This window comes from Pipra filicauda, unplaced genomic scaffold, assembly GCF_003945595.2.
Source record: "Pipra filicauda isolate LSUMZ 115617 unplaced genomic scaffold, ASM394559v2 scaffold652_size184016_pilon, whole genome shotgun sequence".
In the NCBI taxonomy this organism is placed as follows: domain Eukaryota; kingdom Metazoa; phylum Chordata; class Aves; order Passeriformes; family Pipridae; genus Pipra; species Pipra filicauda.
In genome coordinates this window covers 49,942-71,370 of record NW_024104812.1, presented here as the reverse complement: position 1 = coordinate 71,370, position 21,429 = coordinate 49,942, and the positions used below count along the sequence as shown (strand labels likewise).

Here is a 21,429-nt window from a genome sequence, read left to right as displayed (position 1 = left end):
GAGCTGGGCAGCAGAGGGGCAGCCCTTCTGACCTGTCCCTTTTGGGGAGCAGGGACGTGGCTCACTGCCCATGGCTGCTACTTTGAAATCAGTAGCCAGCAAATAGTTTGATCTGCCCCCACATCCCAGTGAAGTGTTTCTCCCGAAATACTTGGAATCTGAGTTCTTGTTGGCACTCTGGCAGGGATGTTGAAGTGTGGGATACCCCTGGGCAAGTGGTGTTTCACCTGCCACACCAGATCCTGGGCATCATCTTTAGTGGTGGGTTGGCTTTGCAGGCCAGCATCCTTTCACTCTCAGAGCATACTCTGAACTCTCCAGCCAAATAAAAAGTACTTGGAAAGCCCTTACAAAACCTGTTGACAGGAGAAGGAATTCAGAGAAAGAAGCTGAAAAATAATCTGTCTTGTCTACTACAGTGCCAAGCCTCCCCTGTTCTAAATAACAATTTACAAAGAATATTGCTGGCATAAACAAATCTAGTCAGCACAAAAATAGGTGACATAACTTCTTAAATAAACTGAGCAGCACAAAAGTCACCAATGAATCACCTAATTTAAGAGTAGCAGCAAACTGGCTCATCTATACTGTGGTTGTCAGATTTTTAAGACAGTAAGCAGAAACAAAACATAATACTTCCATGCTTCTGGTGCCTATAATTAAGTAGTGAATTCAAGTGCAGTATCCCACTTGCAGTGTATTCAGAGGGATTGTTTTAAAATGGATGTCTCTAAATTCTTCCATGCTATTCAGCTCATTAACTACTACTGCACTTTGGTTTGGGGTTTGTTTTTTTTTTTTTTGTAATACATTGATGCCACGTGAGGTTGTGCCAGGGGAGCATCCCAGAGGCCTGAGGATTAAGGATACAGTCCTTTCTGAAGCTGTCTTGGGCTCCTGTCGAGCTTGTCTCCCAGGTGTGATTCCAGTGCTTTCAAATCCTTGTTGCTGAGTGCATTCATGGATTTCCCTGCTGGCAGGTCAGTGTGTCACTGCCTGGATAATCCCATCCCATTCTGTGCTCACCCACAGTCTTTGCTTGAAAGGGAATTCCCCCAGCCTGTGATGTGACAGGGACAAGCTGCAGGTACGTGTCACACACCCTGTGAGTGAGAGCAGAGCCTTGTTCCTGCCTGCAGAGCCTGTCCAGGATGGCAATCTGTGTGCTTCCCATCACCACGGATCTCCAGGATTCCTGTCTTATTAAAGGAATGGCTTGCTTGGCTTGCTGAGGGAGGCAGAAGAGCAATCTGCTTAATGCATGTTGCTGTCTGTCCTCAAGAAACAAGTGGTGCTCTGGTTTCTTGTTGAAATGGCCCCGTTTGTAAAGAGCTTTCCCTTGGGAACAGCTCAGCAGCTCCCACACTGGGACTGGGGCTCGCTGGGCTGGAACAACCAGGTCACAACTGCTCTTAGGGCTGTAGTGAGTGATCCCCAAAACAGGCTCAGCAGGGTCTGGAACACAAATCCTATGAGGAGCAGCTGGGGGGGCTCAGCCTGGAGAAAAGGAGGCTCAGGGGGGACCTTCTGGCTCTGCAAGTCCCTGACAGGAGGGGGGAGCCGGGGGGGGTCGGGCTCTGCTGCCAGGGAACAAGGGACAGGAGGAGAGGGAACGGCCTCCAGCTGTGCCAGGGGATGCTCAGGTTGGCCAGGAGGAGGAATTTGTTGCTGGAAAGGGTGGTCAGGCCTTGGCAGGGGCTGCCCAGGGAGGTTTGGAGTGCCCATCCCTGGAGGTGTCCCAGGAAGGCCTGGCCGTGGCACTCAGTGCTCTGGGCTGGGGGACAAGGTGGGCATCGGGCACAGGGGGGGACTCGGTGACCTTGGAGGGCTTTTCCAACCTGAATGATTCTGAGATTTCCCAGTCACTGTGCCCTTCCTTAGCTCTACCTGGGGCAGGACCTTTCTGTGTTGCTGCATCCTTCTTTTTACCTTCACGTGTCCATTCCTGTCAGCGTTCCCTGAAGGCAAGTGATGCCACGGAATATGAGGTTTGTGTGCTGCTTGTTCAAAAATATCCTCCCACTTGCCAGAAATAGGATGTAATATCCTTTCAGGCTGAAATTCCTGGAAGCCTCTGGAGTGCCTCTGGAGGAGGGTTATTTTGATCAAAGAAAAGGGCTGTTTCCTAGAGTCCTTCAAAGCTCTTCATCTTTCCCTTGCCTTCCATCTGAATTTGGTGCCTGTCTTTTGATACCATATTTGCCACTGTTATTTCTCAAAACAGTTCGTTCAAGTTCTTTCTGAATGGGGTTTATATGTGACTGGATGGGGGGAATAGGTTGCAGGTGTCCCTAGAGTTTGTCTTATACAGTTTACGGGAATCAGGGAAATTTCTCTGAGCCCCCAACGGGTCTCCAGTTGTCTCCTGCAGATTGTTCTTTTCTAAGTAGTCCAAGATTTTATGAACACTTTGCCCTGAGATTGGAACCTTCCAGGCTTGGAGTTATGTTGTCTCTTTTTTTTTTTTGGTGGAGGAACTACTTCTCTGGAGGTGGTTGGCTTGTCCTGCTCTTGTTCCTGCTGTCCCTGGGCATCTTTGATGTGGCTGTGGGACCCCTCTCTGTGGGGGCAGCCTCACAAGCCTGGGATTCTGGGTTGAATTCCTAAAACAAGATTAGTGAGAGCATTTCCAAGCAAAAAACACATCTTATTATGGAATCCCAGGATCACTGAGGTTGGAAAAGCCCTCCCAGCCCACAGAGTCCCCCCTGTGCCCGATGCCCACCTTGTCCCCCAGCCCAGAGCACTGAGTGCCACGGCCAGGCCTTCCTGGGACACCTCCAGGGATGGGCACTCCAAACCTCCCTGGGCAGCCCCTGCCAAGGCCTGACCACCCTTTCCAGCAACAAATTCCTCCTCCTGGCCAACCTGAACATCTGCTGGTCATTCCCTCTCCTCCTGTCCCTTGTTCCCTGGGAGCAGAGCCCGACCCCCCCCGGCTCCCCCCTCCTGTCAGGGAGTTGTTGTTGGGAGCAGTTGCTGTTGGGGTATTCTTCAAAACTCAGGATAGTGACAGTCAATGCTCATGCAGTGGAAACAGGAATTAGAAGACAACATTTTGAATGTGCCAGCCTCTCCCCCATCTGACTTTGAAGGGAAAGAAACCAGCCCTGCTCCCAGCCCATCCTCCTGCTTTTCCACAGACACCTTATGAGCTTCCTGCTGCTGTTCTTTCTCCACTTAAACGTTTTCAAGTTGTGTGGCTGTTTGGAGTTCATCTTGTCTGCCCAAAGGTGCTTGCCTGGCTCTAATCTGGTTTATTAGCAGACTAGACAGAGCCTGCTCCGCTCGGGATCGCTGTATCCCAGAGTGACCCCTCTGGAAGGAGGCACAGCCTGCCTCGAAATCCTCCCTGGCTGCTCCTCGGGGCTTGGCAGGGGGTGAGTTATTTAGATAAAGCCCTGCATCTCTCAAATATTTACGTCTCAAAGCCCGGCCGCTAACGTCAGTCCTCCTGCTGACTCCTAAAGCAGGAAGAAATATTTCTCCTTCAAATCCCTGAGAATATTTATTGGGAGACTGAGGCTCCGAGTGCCCGCCTGCATTCCTCTCTGGCACACCTCTGGCATCCCAGCCAGGGACTTCTCCAGGCAAAGCAAAGCAAACGAGCTGGAGGAGCTTTGCTGGCGACAGTAACATCCCTCAGAAGTGTTGGGTGAGTCAGAGTAAGTGATGTGAAATCTCTGTCACTTTTTCCCCCTCCCCATACATCGCAACTTCTCTGAAACCCCATCCTAAAGTTCCTCTGGAAGCAGTTATATATTCCCTTTGGATGTGTTGATGCCAAGGAGGAGCACATCCATCTCTCCTGGCCAACAGTGCCTACAGAGAAGCTGGTGACGTGTTCGTAGCCTCTAATCCAGGAGAGCAGAGTGAGCTGTCTCTGCTCAGAGCATCTCTAATTGGATTTCTGCATCTATTTAAATTAGGTTATCCTCCACTTGGCAGATTTCCTGCTTATTCCACCAGGGCGAAGGCCATCTCCGTAGTGCCATCAATAACCTTCTTCTCCAGGGCATCTGAATGCAGTTCACTGTCCACACGGTCATTTGTCACTAGGAAGCCACCCAGACCTCAAAATATGTTAATAAACTCAGGGGGACTGCTTTAGCTGCCATTTAGCTCCACTCCTCAGACCTGCCTCCGGCCAGGGCTCGCTGTGTGGAGCTGCCAGGAGTGGCAGGCTCCGTGGATAATGGTGTGATGGATGGAGAAGCTCTTGCCTCCAAAGGCCGTGGTTCTTTTTGAGATGTATCGCTGTGACCTTCAGGATGTGCCGCCTGCGCCTCAGTCTTGCTGGCTGAGCTCGTCCTGGAGGAGCTGGCATTGTTTCTGGGTCCCTTGGTGTCGAGACATTTGGGCACAGATGTTTTCCTCTGTTGTTTTTGTGGGCGTGAAAAGCCTTCAACTCCGAGCACCAAAACCGTGAGAGGCGCTGGGGTAACACCCCATCCCCCTTCAGCATCACCTTGCCATGCGTTTAGGAGGAGTTCAGGAAGAATTTGTTGCTGGAAAGGGTGGTGAGGCCTTGTCAGGGGCTGCCCAGGGAGGTTTGGAGTGCCCATCCCTGGAGGTGTCCCAGGAAGGCCTGGCCGTGGCACTCAGTGCTCTGGGCTGGGGGACAAGGTGGGCATCGGGCACAGGGGGGACTCGGTGACCTTGGAGGGCTTTTCCAACCTGAATGATTTGCTGATTCCCTGTTTCCACCTATAATTAGCTGCCCAAAGCTTGTGCTGTTTGCTTTGGGGGATTAGGGAGCTGCTCGGTGCTTTCGGAGGGTTCAGTGGTGGTTTCTTGAAGTGAAGCTCATGTGGGAGCTCCTCGGAGCTCTCAGATATTTCAGAAGGAGGCAAGTGTGGTTGGCAAGAGCCAGCTTTTTCTTTTAAGTGAGCTTGCCAGCATTTCCAGCATCCAAACCTGGGGTTTTTTTTTTAGGAGGCAAAATACGAGCCTAAAAAAAGGGGTGGTAAATTAAGATCTGTGGGGTGAGACACATTAAAATGCAAGTTAACCAGCTCTTGCCTACAGTATTTTTAGACTAACAACAATTTTCAGCGTAGGTGATAAAGGAGATTTTAATTTTTTTTTTTTTGTTTTTCCTCTGAAATGATTTTTCCTTTGAAATGTTGAATGCCAAAATCTGGTACAATGAACAGCAGTGAACTGATATATTTAGAAATCCTAACTGGAGCTGTCTGAGCGATGTTCTCTGCAGAGCAACTTGAGTCTGCAACTCTAAGTTGCATTTAAGTACAAGAAAAATGAAAATGGGGGAGTTATTTTCCTGGTTTACAGGTTTAGGTCGGGGCACTGTTACTTTATCTGTTGCTTGTCTCTTTTTTTTAAATTGGCATTTTGCTTAAAAATTTTAGCGTGCTCTTGTGAAGAACATATTCTTCCATCCAGCTTTGCAGGAACAGCCTTGCTGTGAAGACCCTTAAGATCCTACTCAGACATTTCCTTTTCAAATTTAAAGGCTGTGGGTTGGATGTTGTGGGGAAGACAAGCCCTGTAAAGAAAATCCATCGGTGTATTTAAGGGCCTTGGTGTTACTCAGTGCCAGACTTGAGTCCTACGCTTAATCCCAGTTATTGGGACAAGAATAGCTCTCCAGAGTTACATTTAAAATTCCCCTTAAGAAACCTTCAGAGTGGTCTTTATCCAGAGCCAAACCAAACAGCTAACGTGGAGTTATCAGCTATTAATGGTGCTGGAGTGCAACCAAGGCCCAGATTTTGCTGAGAGGTCTGAGCTTTTCTGTGCTTCTCTGCTCCTGGAAGTTGTGAGAGGAGATCCATTTGTGCAAGTTTGAGGATTTAAAGTGGCTGCTCCTTGTGCCCCACACTGCTGGTGTTCCTTCCTGCTCCAGGAGGGTTGGCATGAAAGCCCCTCAGGGAGGACCCTCCACCTTCCCACTGCTGATTTAGTATCCATGATTTTCCTCTGGTTGCAAGAGCAGCTCTGCTGAGGGCTCTGGGCTTCCAGCTGGTGGCTGAGGGACCAGACCGTCCCCTTGGGAAGTTCTGCTTCTGCCATTAACAGAGCCAAGAAGATAAATGATGCAGATACTTCAACACCAGAGGGACATGGAGCTGCTGGAGAGAGTCCAGAGGAGGCCACCAAGTTGCTGAGGGGGCTGGAGCACCTTCCCTGTGGAGACAGGCTGGGAGAGCTGGGAATGTTCAGCCTGGAGAGGAGAAGGGTGTGTGGAGACCTCACAGCACCTTCCAGGGTCTGAAGGGGCTACAGGGAAGCTGGAGAGGGACTGTTCATTGGAACTGGAGTGACAGGCAAGGGGAATGGCTTCCCACTGAAAGAGGGGAAATTTAGGTTGGATATATGAAGGAATTGTTCCCTGTGAGGGTGGGGAGGCCCTGGCACAGGTTGCCCAGAGAAGCTGTGGCTGCCCCTGGATCCCTGGAAGTGTCCAGGTTGGGCAACCTGGGCTAGTGGAAGGTGTCCCTGCCCGTGGCAGGAGGTGGCATTGGATGAACTTTAAGGTCCCTTCCAACCCAAACCATCCTGGGATTCTATTCCAGAACAGTGTGTGTGTGCTGCAGTCTCATGTGCTCTTTTTTTTAAGTGCACAACGGGCTTAAAATCACAGTGAAAAGCTCTGTGAATGTGGCCCTTGAGCAAAGAGCTTCCCCAAAAACCTGCTAGAAACTTGCTGCCTTTGCTTTTAGTGTCACTTGGAATGGATGCTCCCTTTGGAAATGGAGGGATGTCCAGAGACAGCTTATAAAAGAAAATAATCTTAACACTTTTTTTGTTGTATTCATATCCTGCTGAATAGTTTCTGGAAATCTGGAGCGGGCCTAATACCTGGCTGTGTTTTTCCTTTTTAAGGAAGGTTTTTTTTTTTTTTTTTTTTTTTTTTTCTCCTTTCTTTTTCCATGGCCACATTTTGTAGAAGGTAAACACTTCCAAACATTTCACAGTGTGGATTTTAAACAGACGGGTTTTGTAGGGATTGGCTCAGTTCTCGTGTCGTTCGTCGTGTTCTGGGGCAGAGGCTGCAGATTTTTTTTATTTTCCATGCTCCTTATCTGCAGAAATCAGCTCAATTCCTCGTGGATGGATATGGAAGCTCCCCAAAAAAGCTTTGGGCACGAGTTTCTCCAAACACACTCGGCAGGTTTAGTTAATGGGCAGATGTAAAGGATGTACCTGTGCATTTAATTTGCATTTTTACAGCAGCGGTGACACTGGTGCCAAAAAAGGTGCCCTGGATGTGAATGAGCTCAGTCACTGCTTGGTCAAATTGCTGTAGGTATTTCCCTCATAAATATGGGGCTTGAGGTCATTAGCAGCAGTTGGCAGGCTCCTGATGGGGGAGGCTCTAGGAAAAATGCTCCTTTCCCCTCAGCAGTATTGGCATTATTGAAAGGTCTTACTCAAACCTTGCAAACAGCTGAAGAAAAAAAATTTTTTTTTCTTTCCCCCTTTCTTCTTGACTGTTATTCCAAACTGTCTTTTTTTGCTTCCCTTTTTTTGGGCATCTTCCAGCCTGTCTGCCCAGTATACACTGCTTTTCATTTTCCTTCCTGGCAGTGTAAAATGCTTTTTGGTGTGTAGCTGTGGGGGTGAACACCGTAAAATTCAGCATTGCACCGCTGCTGCCTAACTGAACTCTTAATTTCTTTTGCTCTTCTGGATCCACCTCTACTTAATTAACTCTTGGCAGCAGCAGGTTCCCTGGAGAATGATACCTGTGTAGCTCCCATGGCTCCCTTTGGTTCCACTGCAAACTGGTGCTGCACCAGCACGGGGTGTGTTAGGAGGGCTTTGGATTCTGGAGCCAGCACAGGGTGTGTTAGGAGGGTTTTGGATTCTGGAGCCAGCACAGGGTGTGTTAGGAGGGCTTTGGATTCTGGAACCAGCACGGGGTGTTTTAGGAGGGCTTTGGATTCTGGAAGGGTCCCTAGATGGGCACGGCATGATCTTTCCATCTGCTCTTAAATCCTTCCCTTCCTTCAGCTCAGCAAGTGGCTTTTCCAGTGTCCAAATGAGACCTTTTGGGATGAAGAGGAACTTTTTGTTCTAATATTTATTGTACAAAGAAGGTACAATTGATTTATTGCCAGAAGGTACAAATCTGGCTTAGGGAACGTGGCGGTTTTTTTTTTTTTTTGCTGGGGGTGAAGAGCCTGAGATGACTCTTTATTCTGTTCTTTGTAAAATGTGAATTACTGTCAGGATAACCACAGGCTTTGGGATTTTCCTGTGTGCACTGCAAACCACTTTGCCTCTTTACCAAGCACTGCAGAGCATCCCAGGATGGGTTGGGTTGGAAGGGACCCCAAAGCCCATCCAGTCCCACCCCCTGCCATGGGCAGGGACACCTCCCACTAGCCCAGGTTGCTCCAAACCCCATCCAGCCTGGCCTTGGACACTTCCAGGGATCCAGGGGCAACCACAGCTTCTCTGGGCAACCTGTGCCAGGGCCTCCCCACCCTGATTGTAAAATACTTTTCCCCACTATCCCATCTCTCCCTGCCCTCTGGCAGTGGGAAGCCATTCCCTGTGTCCTGTCCCTCCATCCCTTGTCCCACGTCCCTCTCCAGCTCTCCTGGAGCCCCTTTAGGCCCTGGAAGGGGCTCTCAGGTCTCCCTGGAGCCTTCTCTTCTCCAGGTGAACCCCCCAGCTCTCCCAGTTTGGCTCCAGAGCTGAAGGACTCGGAACATCTCCGTGGCCTCCTCTGGACTCGCTCCAGCAGCTCCACATCCTGATATTGGACTCCAGGGCTGGAGGCAGCTCTGCAGGTGGGGGGCAGAGGAGTAGGACCCCCCCTCACCCTCCCCACGCTGTGGAGAAGCATCTCAGGGCCTTTTTTCACATCCACAAACTCATATTTTTATTTATCTCATGGCTGAGGAGCCGCCAGTGGATGTTCTCAGCAGGCTCTGGAAATGTGGCATTTGATGGCCACTGCAAACCTTTAACATGAGACTTTCCACAGCTGGAATGTGGCCTCTGTGCAGGGCCCCTGTTTGCTGGGATGGAAAATGGGGCTGAGTTCTTTTCCAGGCGTTTTGCTGGAAAGCTGTCCCTGGCTTGCTGGGAGGTTGGTGGCCAGCTCTGGTCTGGCTGGAGCACTGGAGCACCCCCAGTACAGGAGTGGGAGGTGTGGGAATGAACACACCATTATGCTCTTTCCTTCTGAGAGGCCAGGTTTTTGCCTATTAAGTGTATTTTTAGCAAACTCATTCAGGTCCTTTTTGCATGACTTCTGCAAAATTGGAATGCAATTACCTCCTTCCTACCGTTGCCTTATTAATTACCACGAGGGACTTAAACTGATTTGGGACAGGATGTATCACAGAGGATTGTGCCCTTTTTTTAAACTCTTCATCAAGTCCCCCATCACATTGGATCGTTAATCTTTCAGGAAAAGGGGGATGGCTCAGTGCCAGGGCTCCTTCCTCTGGAGAGGAAAGATGGCAATAACTGCTTCCTACCCCGAGTGACCCTCTGCATTAGGAGACCGTCGCTTCAGCACTAAGTAAATATTCATGAAATTACCTCCTGCTTTGAACTGGCTCGTTTGGAAACAGTCCTGGTCCTTCACAAATATTGTACTTGATTTTGTTTGTGGGTTGTTTCTTTTAGCAACGGGAATCAGGAAACGCAGAATAAATACTGTTTGAAAATAAGAGGTAATGAAACAGCTGTGCTGTGTTTAAACCACTTACTTGCCCTAGCAGGAGTGTGGTTTTGACCACTTTAAATACCTTTTATTTTGTCTTACTAGGTAGATTTCTGTATTCACACGTCAGGGATAGATGCTGGTTGGAAATGATGATGGTGATTAAGGAATGTTGTGGTCTAGAAAAGCATTTCTTATGGAATAATTGTGAACTATGAGTTTATTTACACGCTCTGAGTTTCATATGTTTAAATTGTGCCCAGTGCTGGGCCCTCAACAGGAGAGACCCGGAAGGGCTGGAGCGTGTGCAGGGAAGGGAACGGAGCTGGGGAAGGGGCTGGAGCAGCAGGAGGGGCTGAGGGAGCTGGGGGGGCTCAGCCTGGAGAAAAGGAGGCTCAGGGGGGACCTTCTGGCTCTGCAACCCCCTGACAGGAGGGGGGAGCCGGGGGGGGGTCGGGCTCTGCTGCCAGGGAACAAGGGACAGGAGGAGAGGGAACGGCCTCCAGCTGTGCCAGGGGAGGCTCAGGTTGGCCAGGAGGAGGAATTTGTTGCTGGAAAGGGTGGTGAGGCCTTGGCAGGGGCTGCCCAGGGAGGTTTGGAGTGCCCATCCCTGGAGGTGTCCCAGGAAGGCCTGGCCGTGGCACTCAGTGCTCTGGGCTGGGGGACAAGGTGGGCATCGGGCACAGGGGGTTCCGTGGGCTGGGAGGGCTTTTCCAACCTCAGTGATCCTGGGATTCAACATAAAAATAAATAGATTTTTTTTTCCTTTGGTACTTTATGTTAAATGGCACCCGTGAGCTGCACTGGAAGAAAACCATGGAATAAAATAACGTGGAAGCTGCTGAAGGCCTGGCATGGGCCAGTGTGTGGGCCTGGTAATGACACTGCCTGAATAATTTTTCTGAATTATTAGAGTGATGAATATTCTCTCGCAGTGAACAATAGAGGAACTCTTATAGTAGCTATGACAATGTATTTTTAGTATCGACTCATTTTCAGATATGTCAAACTCAGCTTTTTCCTTCTTTTATTTGAAAAGATGGATGGGATATTTCCTGCTGTAACTGCCAAACGGTGGAGTGTGGTTTAGTCTATGGTGGGGGGGGTGTGGAATGAGATGATCTTTAAGGCCCTTTCCATCCCAAACCATTCTGTGATTCCATGAAACACTCCCATAAATAAGCAGTTGGGTCTCAAGGTGGTTGCTCCTCCTCGCCACTGTTTCAAGGCAACTGGGGGTGCTTTTCCCTCATGCTCCTTGTAGCCAAAGTCTCAACTAATAATCCTTAACTAATAACATCTACTTCACTTACATTCAGGATGACTGAGCTTTTATCCAGACCCTTCTATGTGGGTGTTTAGATGTGGCAGAGATGAAACTCTGTCATTGATGTCCCGGCCAGGGCGTTTTATTTCTTAGTGGATGTATTTTGTGCTGTGGTTAAAAGGCTTGGAATGGCTCGTGGGCCTCTGAGCTTCCCTGATGTGTCCGTGTTGGAGGCTGGGGGCTGTGAATCAGGTGGTTCAGGTGAGCTCTCACACTGTCAAAACACCAGGAATTCCCAAAGTTTGTTCCCATTGGGTATGTTCTGCTGCTTCTCCCCAAAAGAGAATCGTAAAGGTTGGAAAAGACTTTTAAGATCATTGAGTCCAACTGGCTTCCAGCAGGTTTTCCTGCTCCTTTGCCGTGGTTTAGACCAAATTTCCCAGCTCCTTCTCAAATCCTGCGCCGGGTCTGATTCCCACAAGGAGAGCATTGTTTTGTGCTGAGGGCAACAGGGGAGGTCTGACTTGAACCAGGAATTCCCTCCACCCTTTGTGGCTGTTCTTGCAGCCCCTCCACTCGAAAGGCTGATTTATTTTATCAAGGAGAAAGCCTTATTTTGAGCCTTGGAATGAAGTAAATGCCTGAAATTGCAATGCAAGTTGGTATGACTGATGCCAAGGCCCTTATTATGCTTTGCTTCTTGGGCAGGCAGTTGTGTAACGTTAATAATTAGTGTCTTTGTCAGGATTTGGGGGGACCTGTAGGGGTGGCTAAGACCAAAAGAGCAGTGCTAAGCCAAGGCACAGCATGGGAACCTCTTCCACAGGAGGAGGGAGTAGGAAGTCAGGTTATCTGGGCAGCCTTACAAATTACCAGCTTCTCACTGTGCTGAAGGGAACAAATAGCACAGATGAAGGGTTTGATTTGCACACAGAAGGAATTGGAGTGGTGGTGTGTAAATTCAAACTAACGTTCTCAGGAGCACAGTGGTTTTATAGCAGGGTTGTCCTGCAGACAGGACTTGGGAATTCTGGTCCCTTTTCATCACCTGGTCAGTCCTGATGGACTCTGATGGCAAACAGAATGTTTTGCTGGAAGAACCTCAAAACTATCCAAAGCATCTCAAACATTACTGAGCCGGACCCGTGCTGCAGATAACTCTGAGGTGTCCTGCACAAGGGCTGCAGCAAAGGCAGGGTATCTCCAAGGCTTGGCTGGGTTTGGTCTCCTGAGATCTTCATTTGGCTCCTTGTCAAGAAGATGCACTCCATTAGCGTGCCTTGCTTTGAAAGCCTCTCTTTGTGCTCGTGTTTCCAGAAGATAAAGCACTCCTGAATGCACCAGCTCTGCAGGGAGCTGCTGTGTGCCTGGGCTGTGTCACACCAGCAGATCACTCAGCCCACAGAAGGGGAGCTGCAGGGTGACAAGTGAAGGGCCGTGGGTGTTCTGGGGGCTTTGCTGTTGGTCTAGACCGAGATTTCACATTCTGAGCTGTTCATTTGCATGAACGCTGGATGGTGTCGAGCTTGGCAGTCTGAAGGGAGGACTGGAAGGTTCACTGCAGTGACTCACCGTGTAGTAGCACTTTAATTGTAGAAATGGGAAGATTCTGGGGAAAATCAGGAAAAACGCGTCAGTGGTTCTGTTGCACATTTTCCCTCATGAGAGGACATGGGCAGAGGCATTTCTGGAGTGAGCAGGTTGGGCCATGTGTGCCCGTTCCAGGTGGGCTCCCAGAGAGCAGGGGAACGGGGAGTTCAGCGTCTGTGTCCTCAGGAACAGCTCCTTCCTTTCCCAGCTTGGCAAAGTGGCCACTGAGGGCTCCAAACTTCCAACCCGCTCCTGTGCCGAGCCAGAACTGCACGAGGAGTTCTGTGCACGCTGATAGGACTTCGGAATTTTCCATGTAGTCAGCAAAGAAGTGAATTAAAGGTGGTGTTATTCCTGTACCAGGGCTGCCTCCTGGAGTGATTAGAACACCCTTAGATTAACGCTCCGAGAATCAGCGCAGCAGCGCACTTTGGTGTGCTCCAGTTTGTGTAAGGAATAGAAAATATAATAAACTCAGTCATAAATCCATTAATTTTGTGTTTGTGTTTCCTTTCAGTTCTGTGTATGGGAGATATTCCAAGTAACCACGTTATTCTTTGGTGTTACACAGACATGAAACTTGTAGCTAAAAGAGGATCTTGCAACTGCGTGGAATCTGTTTTTATTTCGATACCTGATGTATCTAAAACTTGATTACAACAAATAATTACAAGCTAATGTTTCTGTAATATTTTTTTTTTTTACTTCTCTGCACCTTTTTAGGGAAAATGTTGAATTTTTTCCCCCGAGGAAATATTCACTGGGGCACTGTGTGATTGTGCTGAAGGTCACTATAAATGAGCTGGGCTGGTGGATAAAATCTTGGCTTTCTCTTTGTGCCACAGGTCCAAGGAGCTGATAAAGGAAGCAATCCTTGACAATGACTTCATGAAGAACCTGGAACTGTCCCAGATCCAGGAGATTGTGGATTGTATGTACCCCGTGGAGTATGGCAAAGACAGCTGCATCATCAAGGAGGGAGACGTGGGTTCCCTGGTGTACGTCATGGAAGGTAGGGTTGAAATTCCCTTTTATTTTAACACGGGCAGGGACAAAAACGTTGTTTCGTGGGAAAAATAATTTCGGAGGAAAAGGTTGAAGGCGTTGTCTAAATATGGTGGTTGAAAAATTGTGTGGATTACTTCTGCCTGGAAAACTTCTGCCTGGATTCGTGCGCCTCCCTATATAAAGAAAGGAGGTGAAAGCTGTTAACCTTGCACTGAGATCCCTCGGAATAAACCTCCACTAAATATAGTTCTTTGGCTTTGAGACAATACTGTATAAATTAGGGACTCAACAGAAGGATTGGTGTTCTGGAAATGGGAAAAGCCTGTTAAAACAAGGAGAATATGGTCACAGCCCACTCCTTGTAGGGCATTGGGAGGGCAGGGCTATGAATGCTGGCAGAGCACATGGGGCTCTCAGCAGCAGCCATGCTTGGGATAATAGGAAATGGTATTTTCCCCTCCTGGGCACAAAATAAGTGTAGCAGCTGCAGTTTAGCACATCTGATTTGTCCCAGTGTGTGTTGTGGCAGGGGTTTGTTTTCCGGGTGGGACACGAGAGCGGTGGATATTCAGGGTTCTGAAAACCTTCCCAGGGGATCAGTGTTGCCAGTGCTGCTCTTCTCCAAAATGGCAGCTCTTTGCATTTGGTATCTTCTCCTCCTTTCCAAGTTTCCTCGCTCTTCACGTGGCAAATTGAGCAGATTTTAAGTATGTCTGGGTTTTTGATTTGTCAGGAAGTGCACGTCTGCTGTAAGAGTTACTAAGCTTGGTCCATCCAGCATCCCTCTCCTCAGAGTGAGTTTTGAGGGAAATGTCCCTGTTTGTCATTCAGAGAACACAATCAGCAAATTCCTGGTGGGATTTGATACCATGCAAATGGATAGATGATAATCAAATTCTTCTTGCTCCTCTCCAGAACTGTCTGGTAGGCTCAAAAACATTTTGGCCAGGTAACACCTGAGGGGAGTGGAGGTTTCTTGCTTGCCCATGTGTACATTAATGCCTGAAATTGTTCTTTGAAACAAAACTATTTCCAAGGCAGTAAGCCATCCCCTAAACAAGGTTTCCTGCCAAATTCTCGAGGCTGTATAGCTGCAAATGCTCTTCACTAGTTTCCCAAAACAACTTTAATCTTCTGTCCTTTTAAGGTTAAGTCCTTTCTCAAGGCACAGGTTTAATTCCTTTGGCTTTTCACAGTTTGAAATGTTGCACGTTCAGGTGGTGTTTCAGTGAAGTGTTGGGGGGGGTGTTGCCAAAGTGTTTCTGCTCCCAGCATTATGTGGAAAGATTTACACTTCTCAATCCTTTGTTTGAGTACTTGGAGGTGCAGAATCTGTCCTGTGGATAATATAAACCCCTGCCTTTAAATAGCATTTTTTCCTAGTGAAAACGTGCTCAGCCTCCTCCCATTCCTTGGAGGGGATTTTTGGGGGGGGATTTATGGGCAGAACTGTGTCCACCATGGTTTGCAGTATTGAACAGGGCTTGGTATTCAGATAACTCTATTATTTATCAGATTTGATTACATTTATTATGATTATTTATCAGCTGGCCATCTGATGATGAAGGTACAACAAACGTGTGCTAAAACTTCTGTGCCTGTTGGGCACTGGAGCTTGTTCTGGCAGCCCTGTGGGTGAGGGCACGACTTGGCTCTCCCCCAGTCTTTGCTTGGCCTTGTAACTTAATTTAAGGTTATTTAGATAGCTCCTTAAATATGCATAATGCCTTGCAAACAGAATTATGAGGAGTTGATGGCCTATGTTTAGACATAATGCAATGAGTGGTGGTGAAGTCATGGAAATGGAAGAAGACTGTATCGAATGGGCTGGAGTGTGGTTCTGAGAAGGGGCTCAGGAGCTCATTTTGCCTTATCATTCTGTGTCATCTCTCAGTTACAAACACACTACACCCAAATATAAACTATTCTGTGTCATCTCTCAATTACGAACACGCTACACCCAAATATAAACTCTTCTGTGTCATCTCTCAATTACAAACACACTGCACCCAAATATAAACTCTTCTTTACAAACCTCTACCGGACAAACCCATCTTGGGGGCTACTGAGAGGTATTTCTCAAAAAAAAAACAAAACCCAAATAAACACAGTTTTCCTTCCACTAATTCTTTCCTTTCTTGACCTTCAGGCCATGATTAAGGCGGATAAAAAATTAGTCCTGGAGATGATTTGGTGGCCAACACTCTTGTGCTTGTTTGTAATTTATGATTCAGCGTTTGGACGGAGTGTCTTACCAAAAGTCTGAGCTGTGCAATGGGGCTGTTTGCTTGGCCTGATTTTATATGATAATTTAAGTGAGATGGATTTGGGGGCATCCATCACGTTTGCTGTTCATTGCTGGGCTCTCGTGTGTCCCGGGGAAGCAGCAGCACCATCGGGTCTGATTTTCTCCTCTGCAGACACGAGGACCCTGCTGGTCCTGATGAGACCTCTCAAGTGATGATCCTTGAGTGTTCTGCTTCTCCACCATGAATCTTAAAACCCGTTTGCTGAGCTCAGTGAATCTTAAAACGATGCTGAGTGTTGACCTCAGATTCCTTCTTCTTCAGCAGAGCTCGATGAGGCTTTAACCACAGAATGGTTTGGGTTGGAAGGGACCTTAAAACTGCTGTGGGCAGGGACACCTCTTTACATCATTTTGAATCTTTGTGTGTCCCTCAGCAGCCAGCTGGGGTCTGTGTGATCATTCAGTAGGAACACAGAGTGTGTCCTGGGCCTGGGAGACACTTCCCAGGACAGAGGACATGGAGAGCTGTGGGATTGGGGTGATCCCAAGCAGTGTTTCTGTTCCCCACCAAGGTTTTCCCTGGAGCCCCATGGGAAGGGAGCTGGTTTTAATGGGCTCTTGAGGCAAAAAGCACATGTCCATTTGTCTTGGGTGGCTCTCATGAACTTGGAGAGAAGGATTTACATGAAATACCAAAGTAGGAACTGTTATTCCTTCAGGTTCTGCTGTGTTTCAAGGTAGGGAACAACCCCCAATCCCCTCATGTTCACTAAGAAACCCCCACAACTTTTGAGTATTAACTGAATTGGGTAAAGAGAGGTGGGCAACACACAAAAAAAATAACTGACAGCTGTGCACTGAAGGTGGAAATGAATGTATTTGTGATAGCAGGGGAAGCATTAAACATTGATGCTGTGAGCACCTTCAACAGGAGAGTTCTCCCAGGCTGAGGAGACTGGGAGGGAAAAGAGTAAAATAAACATGTCAGAGATATCCCCTCTGCTGTGAGAAAGTTTGCTGCTCCAAGAGTGGCTCAACAGATTGTTTGTCTTAAAACTGAAGGGTTTTTAGAGCCAAAAAAGGTTCTCACTCTGGTTAATCATATTCTGCCTCTAAAATGAGTCCACCACCTCCAGGTTGGTTTTTTTTTTTTTTTTAAGGGGAAAAAAATCCCTAAACACTTTGCAAATTGTAGTTTTGCAGGTTTGCATCCTGCCTTTGGCCATAACATCTCTAAAATTCCCTGCAAGCACTTTAAAAATGTGCAGGGCTGGCGAGGTGTCTCTCAGGGAGGCACATCTTCGATCCGCGCCGCGGTGACAGGTTTGAGCTGTGTGTGGGTGCTCTCCTCAACACTAATGAGGATAAATGTGATATCCCACATCTGAAACCAAAATGTTTCCCCCCTGTGCTCCTGCTCTGGCTGAACCTGTCAGCTGCAGCGTGTCACATTTGATGTCTGCATTAGGAGGGGAGAAATCCATCAGCGGGGCTGTGCATAAATCAGGTGACAAGGTACAAGTTTTGGGCTCTCATGTGAGTAACAGTCACACCGTGACAAACAGACATTTTTTTTTTTTAGAAACTATATTAATAGGTGTTAAGGCTCCTCCTTTTATGGTTGTTGCTGTTTTCATAAAGTATGGGAGAAGTAATGCAGCGAGACAGGGGGGGAAAAGGAAGGTTTAAATCCTCGGATTAACCCCTCTGTCACTCGTGGTTCGGGTGCTGTGACATCCTCCCCGCCTGTCCTCGTGCACCTCTGCACCACAGCTCCAGAACCTGAGGGAAGAGAAAGATGCTTCTGTAGGCAGGGAAAAGGAAGAAGCAGCAGCAGCTTTTCAGGAACCGTGCTGAGAAGCAGCCTACACTTCCCCAGCCCTTGTTTTTAGTAGTTTTCCTCTCCTCTCAAATTTTGTTTTATTTTCGTCCTCAGCCGTGAGGATTTGCCTTTTGTTTCTAAAAGAGACTTTGTCTGTTGCTGCATTTCTTGGTAGCTTCTCGAGAGGAATGAAGCATTTTAACTGTGTGACTTGCCATGGGAATGTGGGTTTTTGGGAGTCAGAGATGTCTTGGGAAGGAACCTATTCCTAGAAACCGCCGGCTTTGCCAGGACATCAAACTGGGTGTTGATAAGGGAAGACAAACAAAGTCTCTGGAGCTGTTTGAAGTACAGAGAGAAGTGCAGGAGGCTGTAGCAGACCTCCCACGTGGTCTCAGAGGGGTGAAATCCTCCTCTGGGAGTCTTTGTGTCATTCCCCCTCTGAGCCCTCGCTTTATGGACTGATCTCATCAGGATCTGATTTAATAGGACTAATTGCTCTTGCAGGGCCTCCTGAGTCAGTCCCTTCTCCTCTCAGGGAAAGGATTAGTAGGACTGACACTTGCAATGAAAGAGAAGTGGAGAACAGAGGCCTGGTTTGGGATTTAAGCAGCCTTAATGATCAGAGGGCTGGAGCAGCTCTGCTGGGAGGAAAGGCTGGGAGAGCTGGGATTGTTCAGCCTGGAGAGGAGAAGCTTTGGGGTGACCCAACTGTGGCCTTCCAGGGCCTGAAGGGGATGAAAAGAAACATGGAGAGAGACTATTTCCAAGGGCCTGGAGTGGCAGGACAAGGAGGAATGGCTTCCCACTGCCAGAGGGGCAGGGTTGGATGGGATATGGGGAATAAATGCCCTTACAAGAGGTCCTTCACAATCTTGCAAAGTCCAAACACATGACATTGTCTTTGCTGGGATTCACCAGCACTGGCAGTGATCATCATTCATCTCAAAGAAAACCACATGGAGGAGTTTGGGGTTTTCTTTTTGTTTTGTTTTGGTTTTTTTTTTTTTTCCCTCCCGACTTCGGTGAAAAGACGCTGGAAAAGTTGGCTGGAACCACCTTTATAAACTCTTCAGTCTGTTACTAATCCCTTCAGTCTCTGGGGGAAGTGTGAATATGCAGTTTCAGTTCAGTCAGTTCAGTCCAGCCAGGCTGGCTGAGCTGTGCCAGGGGGTTTGGGATCAATGCCATGCTCTGGGATCATACCTGACCAGATGGAGCTGAGCCCATGCAGGGGGGGATTTGCCTCTGCACGGTCTGTTTTGTCCTCTGTGCCCAAATAAATTGCTAGACTTCCTGCAGATTAGTGATCCTTCAGACCAGTTCCTGCCTCTGTGGTGTAGGATCAGACAGTTTTGATCTTTCCAAATATCTTTCCTGATAATGCAGCTGCTTCCCACCTTTCTGCCTCTCCCAAGGACACTCAGGGAAGCAAGAACAGCTACATCCATTGCAGGCAGGGCTTTCCCAACGCAGTCAAGGCAGTTCTGCTTCCAGGACTGATTCTGCCTTTCAGAACAAGTGTCTTGGGCCCGATCTGAGCCTCCAAACCTCTTCTCCAGGGATTTGGATCTGCTTTCCCGAGCAGACATCCAAAAATAGCATCTCCTGGCACAGGTGTTGGGTGGCTCTTGGGGCTGGGGAGCATTTTCTCGGTGTCCACCAGGAGCACTGTGTGGGAAGGCATCAATTAGACATTTATGGCACAGTGGGGTTTTCTGCAGAGCCTGAGAACAAATCTCTGGCCTCTGAAGAACCTGCTTTTCCTGGGACTTTCCACTGGATTTGGGAGAATGTCCCGTGGCAGCAGCTTCTGCTTCACATTCCTCTGGTTAATTTTTTCATCTCTTTTTTCTTTGATTTAATCTTCATCCTGCTGTTGTAGAGGTGGGCAGGAGCCAGGTGAGGGGTTTTCCTGTAGTCCGAGGTACTGCTCCTCTTGGGAATCCTGCAGCCTTTCAGGTTTCCCACTGGAGTCTTTCTTTTCCCAAAACTCTGAAAGTTTCAAAATCTGCCACTCTAAAGCTGGAGCAGAAACCTGTTTAATAATCCTTGGAGATTCCTTCACTATCCCTTACAGAAATTGGGTGCTATTCCAGCTGCTTCCTTTTGGAGTTCATAGATTCAGACTAAAATTTGATTTTTCTCCCCCTTTCTTTTTGTTCTAGAAGTAAAAAAACTGTGTATTTGTCATCAAAGCCCACGAGTTATTTCTAGCTAAGCATTTTTTCCATGAGTAGGTGAAGTGAGGACTTCTCTGTGTGGCTGCAGCACTGGGGAGGTTTGGGTTTGCAGCAGTGAGGCCCAGCCTGTGTGAACTGCTGTTTGCTTCTATATTTACAGCTGTTTGTTTCTGTACTTTTCCAAATTTTCCCCATCCTGAAACCTGTTTATGGCAGTCTCTAGGATAAATTGAATATTCAGGTGCTGTGCTGATTTACTGCGTCAGCATTAGAGCTCTGTGTGAGAGAAACTGAGCTCCCCTGCCATATCCAGGGCAATAAAAAGCCAATTTTCCACTGTTATCAGCTTGTTATTCTAATTTTACAGTGTCTTAATAATTAACTCTTCCAAGAGTATTATTTACTCCTATTAGTGATGGAGAATTAAACGTTTCTTGTACTTATTTCATAGCGTGTTCATGAGATGAAGTGGGATATGAAAGGATGATGAAATGGGATATGAAAGGATGATGACTGTGCTCGTGACAGACACAGTTTGATATTCTGTATAAAGCAGTTATTTTTAAAGCTGCAGAGCTAAATCTCAGCCCTTTTAAATGCACTAAGAGCATTAGGGGTGTATAAACAAGGCAGGTAGTGCTGCTCTGCAGTATGTTAGGGGATAAATTCAGGCTCTTCCTCTTAAAATAACTCCATCCAAACTGCAGGCTGGTAGATATTTTCTGTACAGACTCTTGTGGACTGACAGACTTTATTCATAAAGATTGCTGAGTCGGGGCAAACCAGCATTTCCAGGGGAAAAGATGACAGTGGGAACATTCACTGTCACCTGAGGTGGGATTTGGGAAAGAAATCCTGTGTAAATCTCAGCAAACAACCTGTGCTGGTCCTGCACGTGACCTCTTTGCAGAGAAAACCCGAGTGAACACGGCCCCACGCCCTACACAGTTTATGTTAGGAATGCCATGAGGATGTCTGTGTGTTCTAAGGATATTCTTGGATGAAATAATTCCTTTTCAGCAAGGAAAACCGAGCCCCTGCTTAGTCTGAGCCACTTCTGGGTAGGGAGGAGAAGAAATGCACTCAGAGCTGGCACCTCATGACTTCAAGCCTATCAAATATAACTTCAACTGAAGGTTTCTCGAGGTCCTGCCAGGCTGAGCAGTGGAAAGAGGGACTGTGGGGTGTGTGAGGTGTATAATGCCTTTGTACAACTCTGAATCCCCCGAATAGCCCAGCCTTGTGGCTCCATCCTCATCCCAGCCCTGCTGTCAGCACAGCTTCCCAGGTAGGTTTGGATAAGAGAGGGATCTGCTGGCAGGTTCTTCAGCAGTGCTGTGGAAGTTTTAGCATGGAGATGACCTGGGAATACTTTAATTTTCAGGATGAGTGCCCGGCTTGATCTGCTCAGATTCCCAGCGATTTTACCGCCTGTGCCATCATTATCTGAGCTCCTCTGGATCTCAGGGCTCTCTCAGTGTAGCACTGAACAAAGCTGGGGCAGCCTTAGCAAGAGCTCAAAGCCTTCATTGCCGGGGAGGAGCATTCAGAGTTTATCAAAGGGAGAAATTGCTCTGGAAATGCCTTCCCACAACCTGGCTCATCCACAGGCAGCCAAATATCCACCTCCCCCTCTTCAGGGAAGACAATGCTCAGGTGAAA

At 47.9% G+C, this 21,429-nt stretch overlaps 1 protein-coding gene across 1 annotated transcript in view; it reads left to right on the top strand.

The window, feature by feature from the left end:
- LOC114003795 (cGMP-dependent protein kinase 1-like) overlaps nt 1–21,205 on the top strand; it is a 42,017-nt gene extending 20,812 nt beyond the window's left edge. The window contains exons 2-3 of the mRNA XM_027751140.2: nt 13,352–13,518; nt 21,152–21,205. Of these exons, the coding sequence (XP_027606941.2) occupies nt 13,352–13,518; nt 21,152–21,156 (172 nt within the window). The 3' untranslated portion in view covers nt 21,157–21,205. The remainder of the gene's footprint in view (nt 1–13,351; nt 13,519–21,151) is intronic.
- Nucleotides 21,206–21,429: the final 224 nt, after the last annotated feature.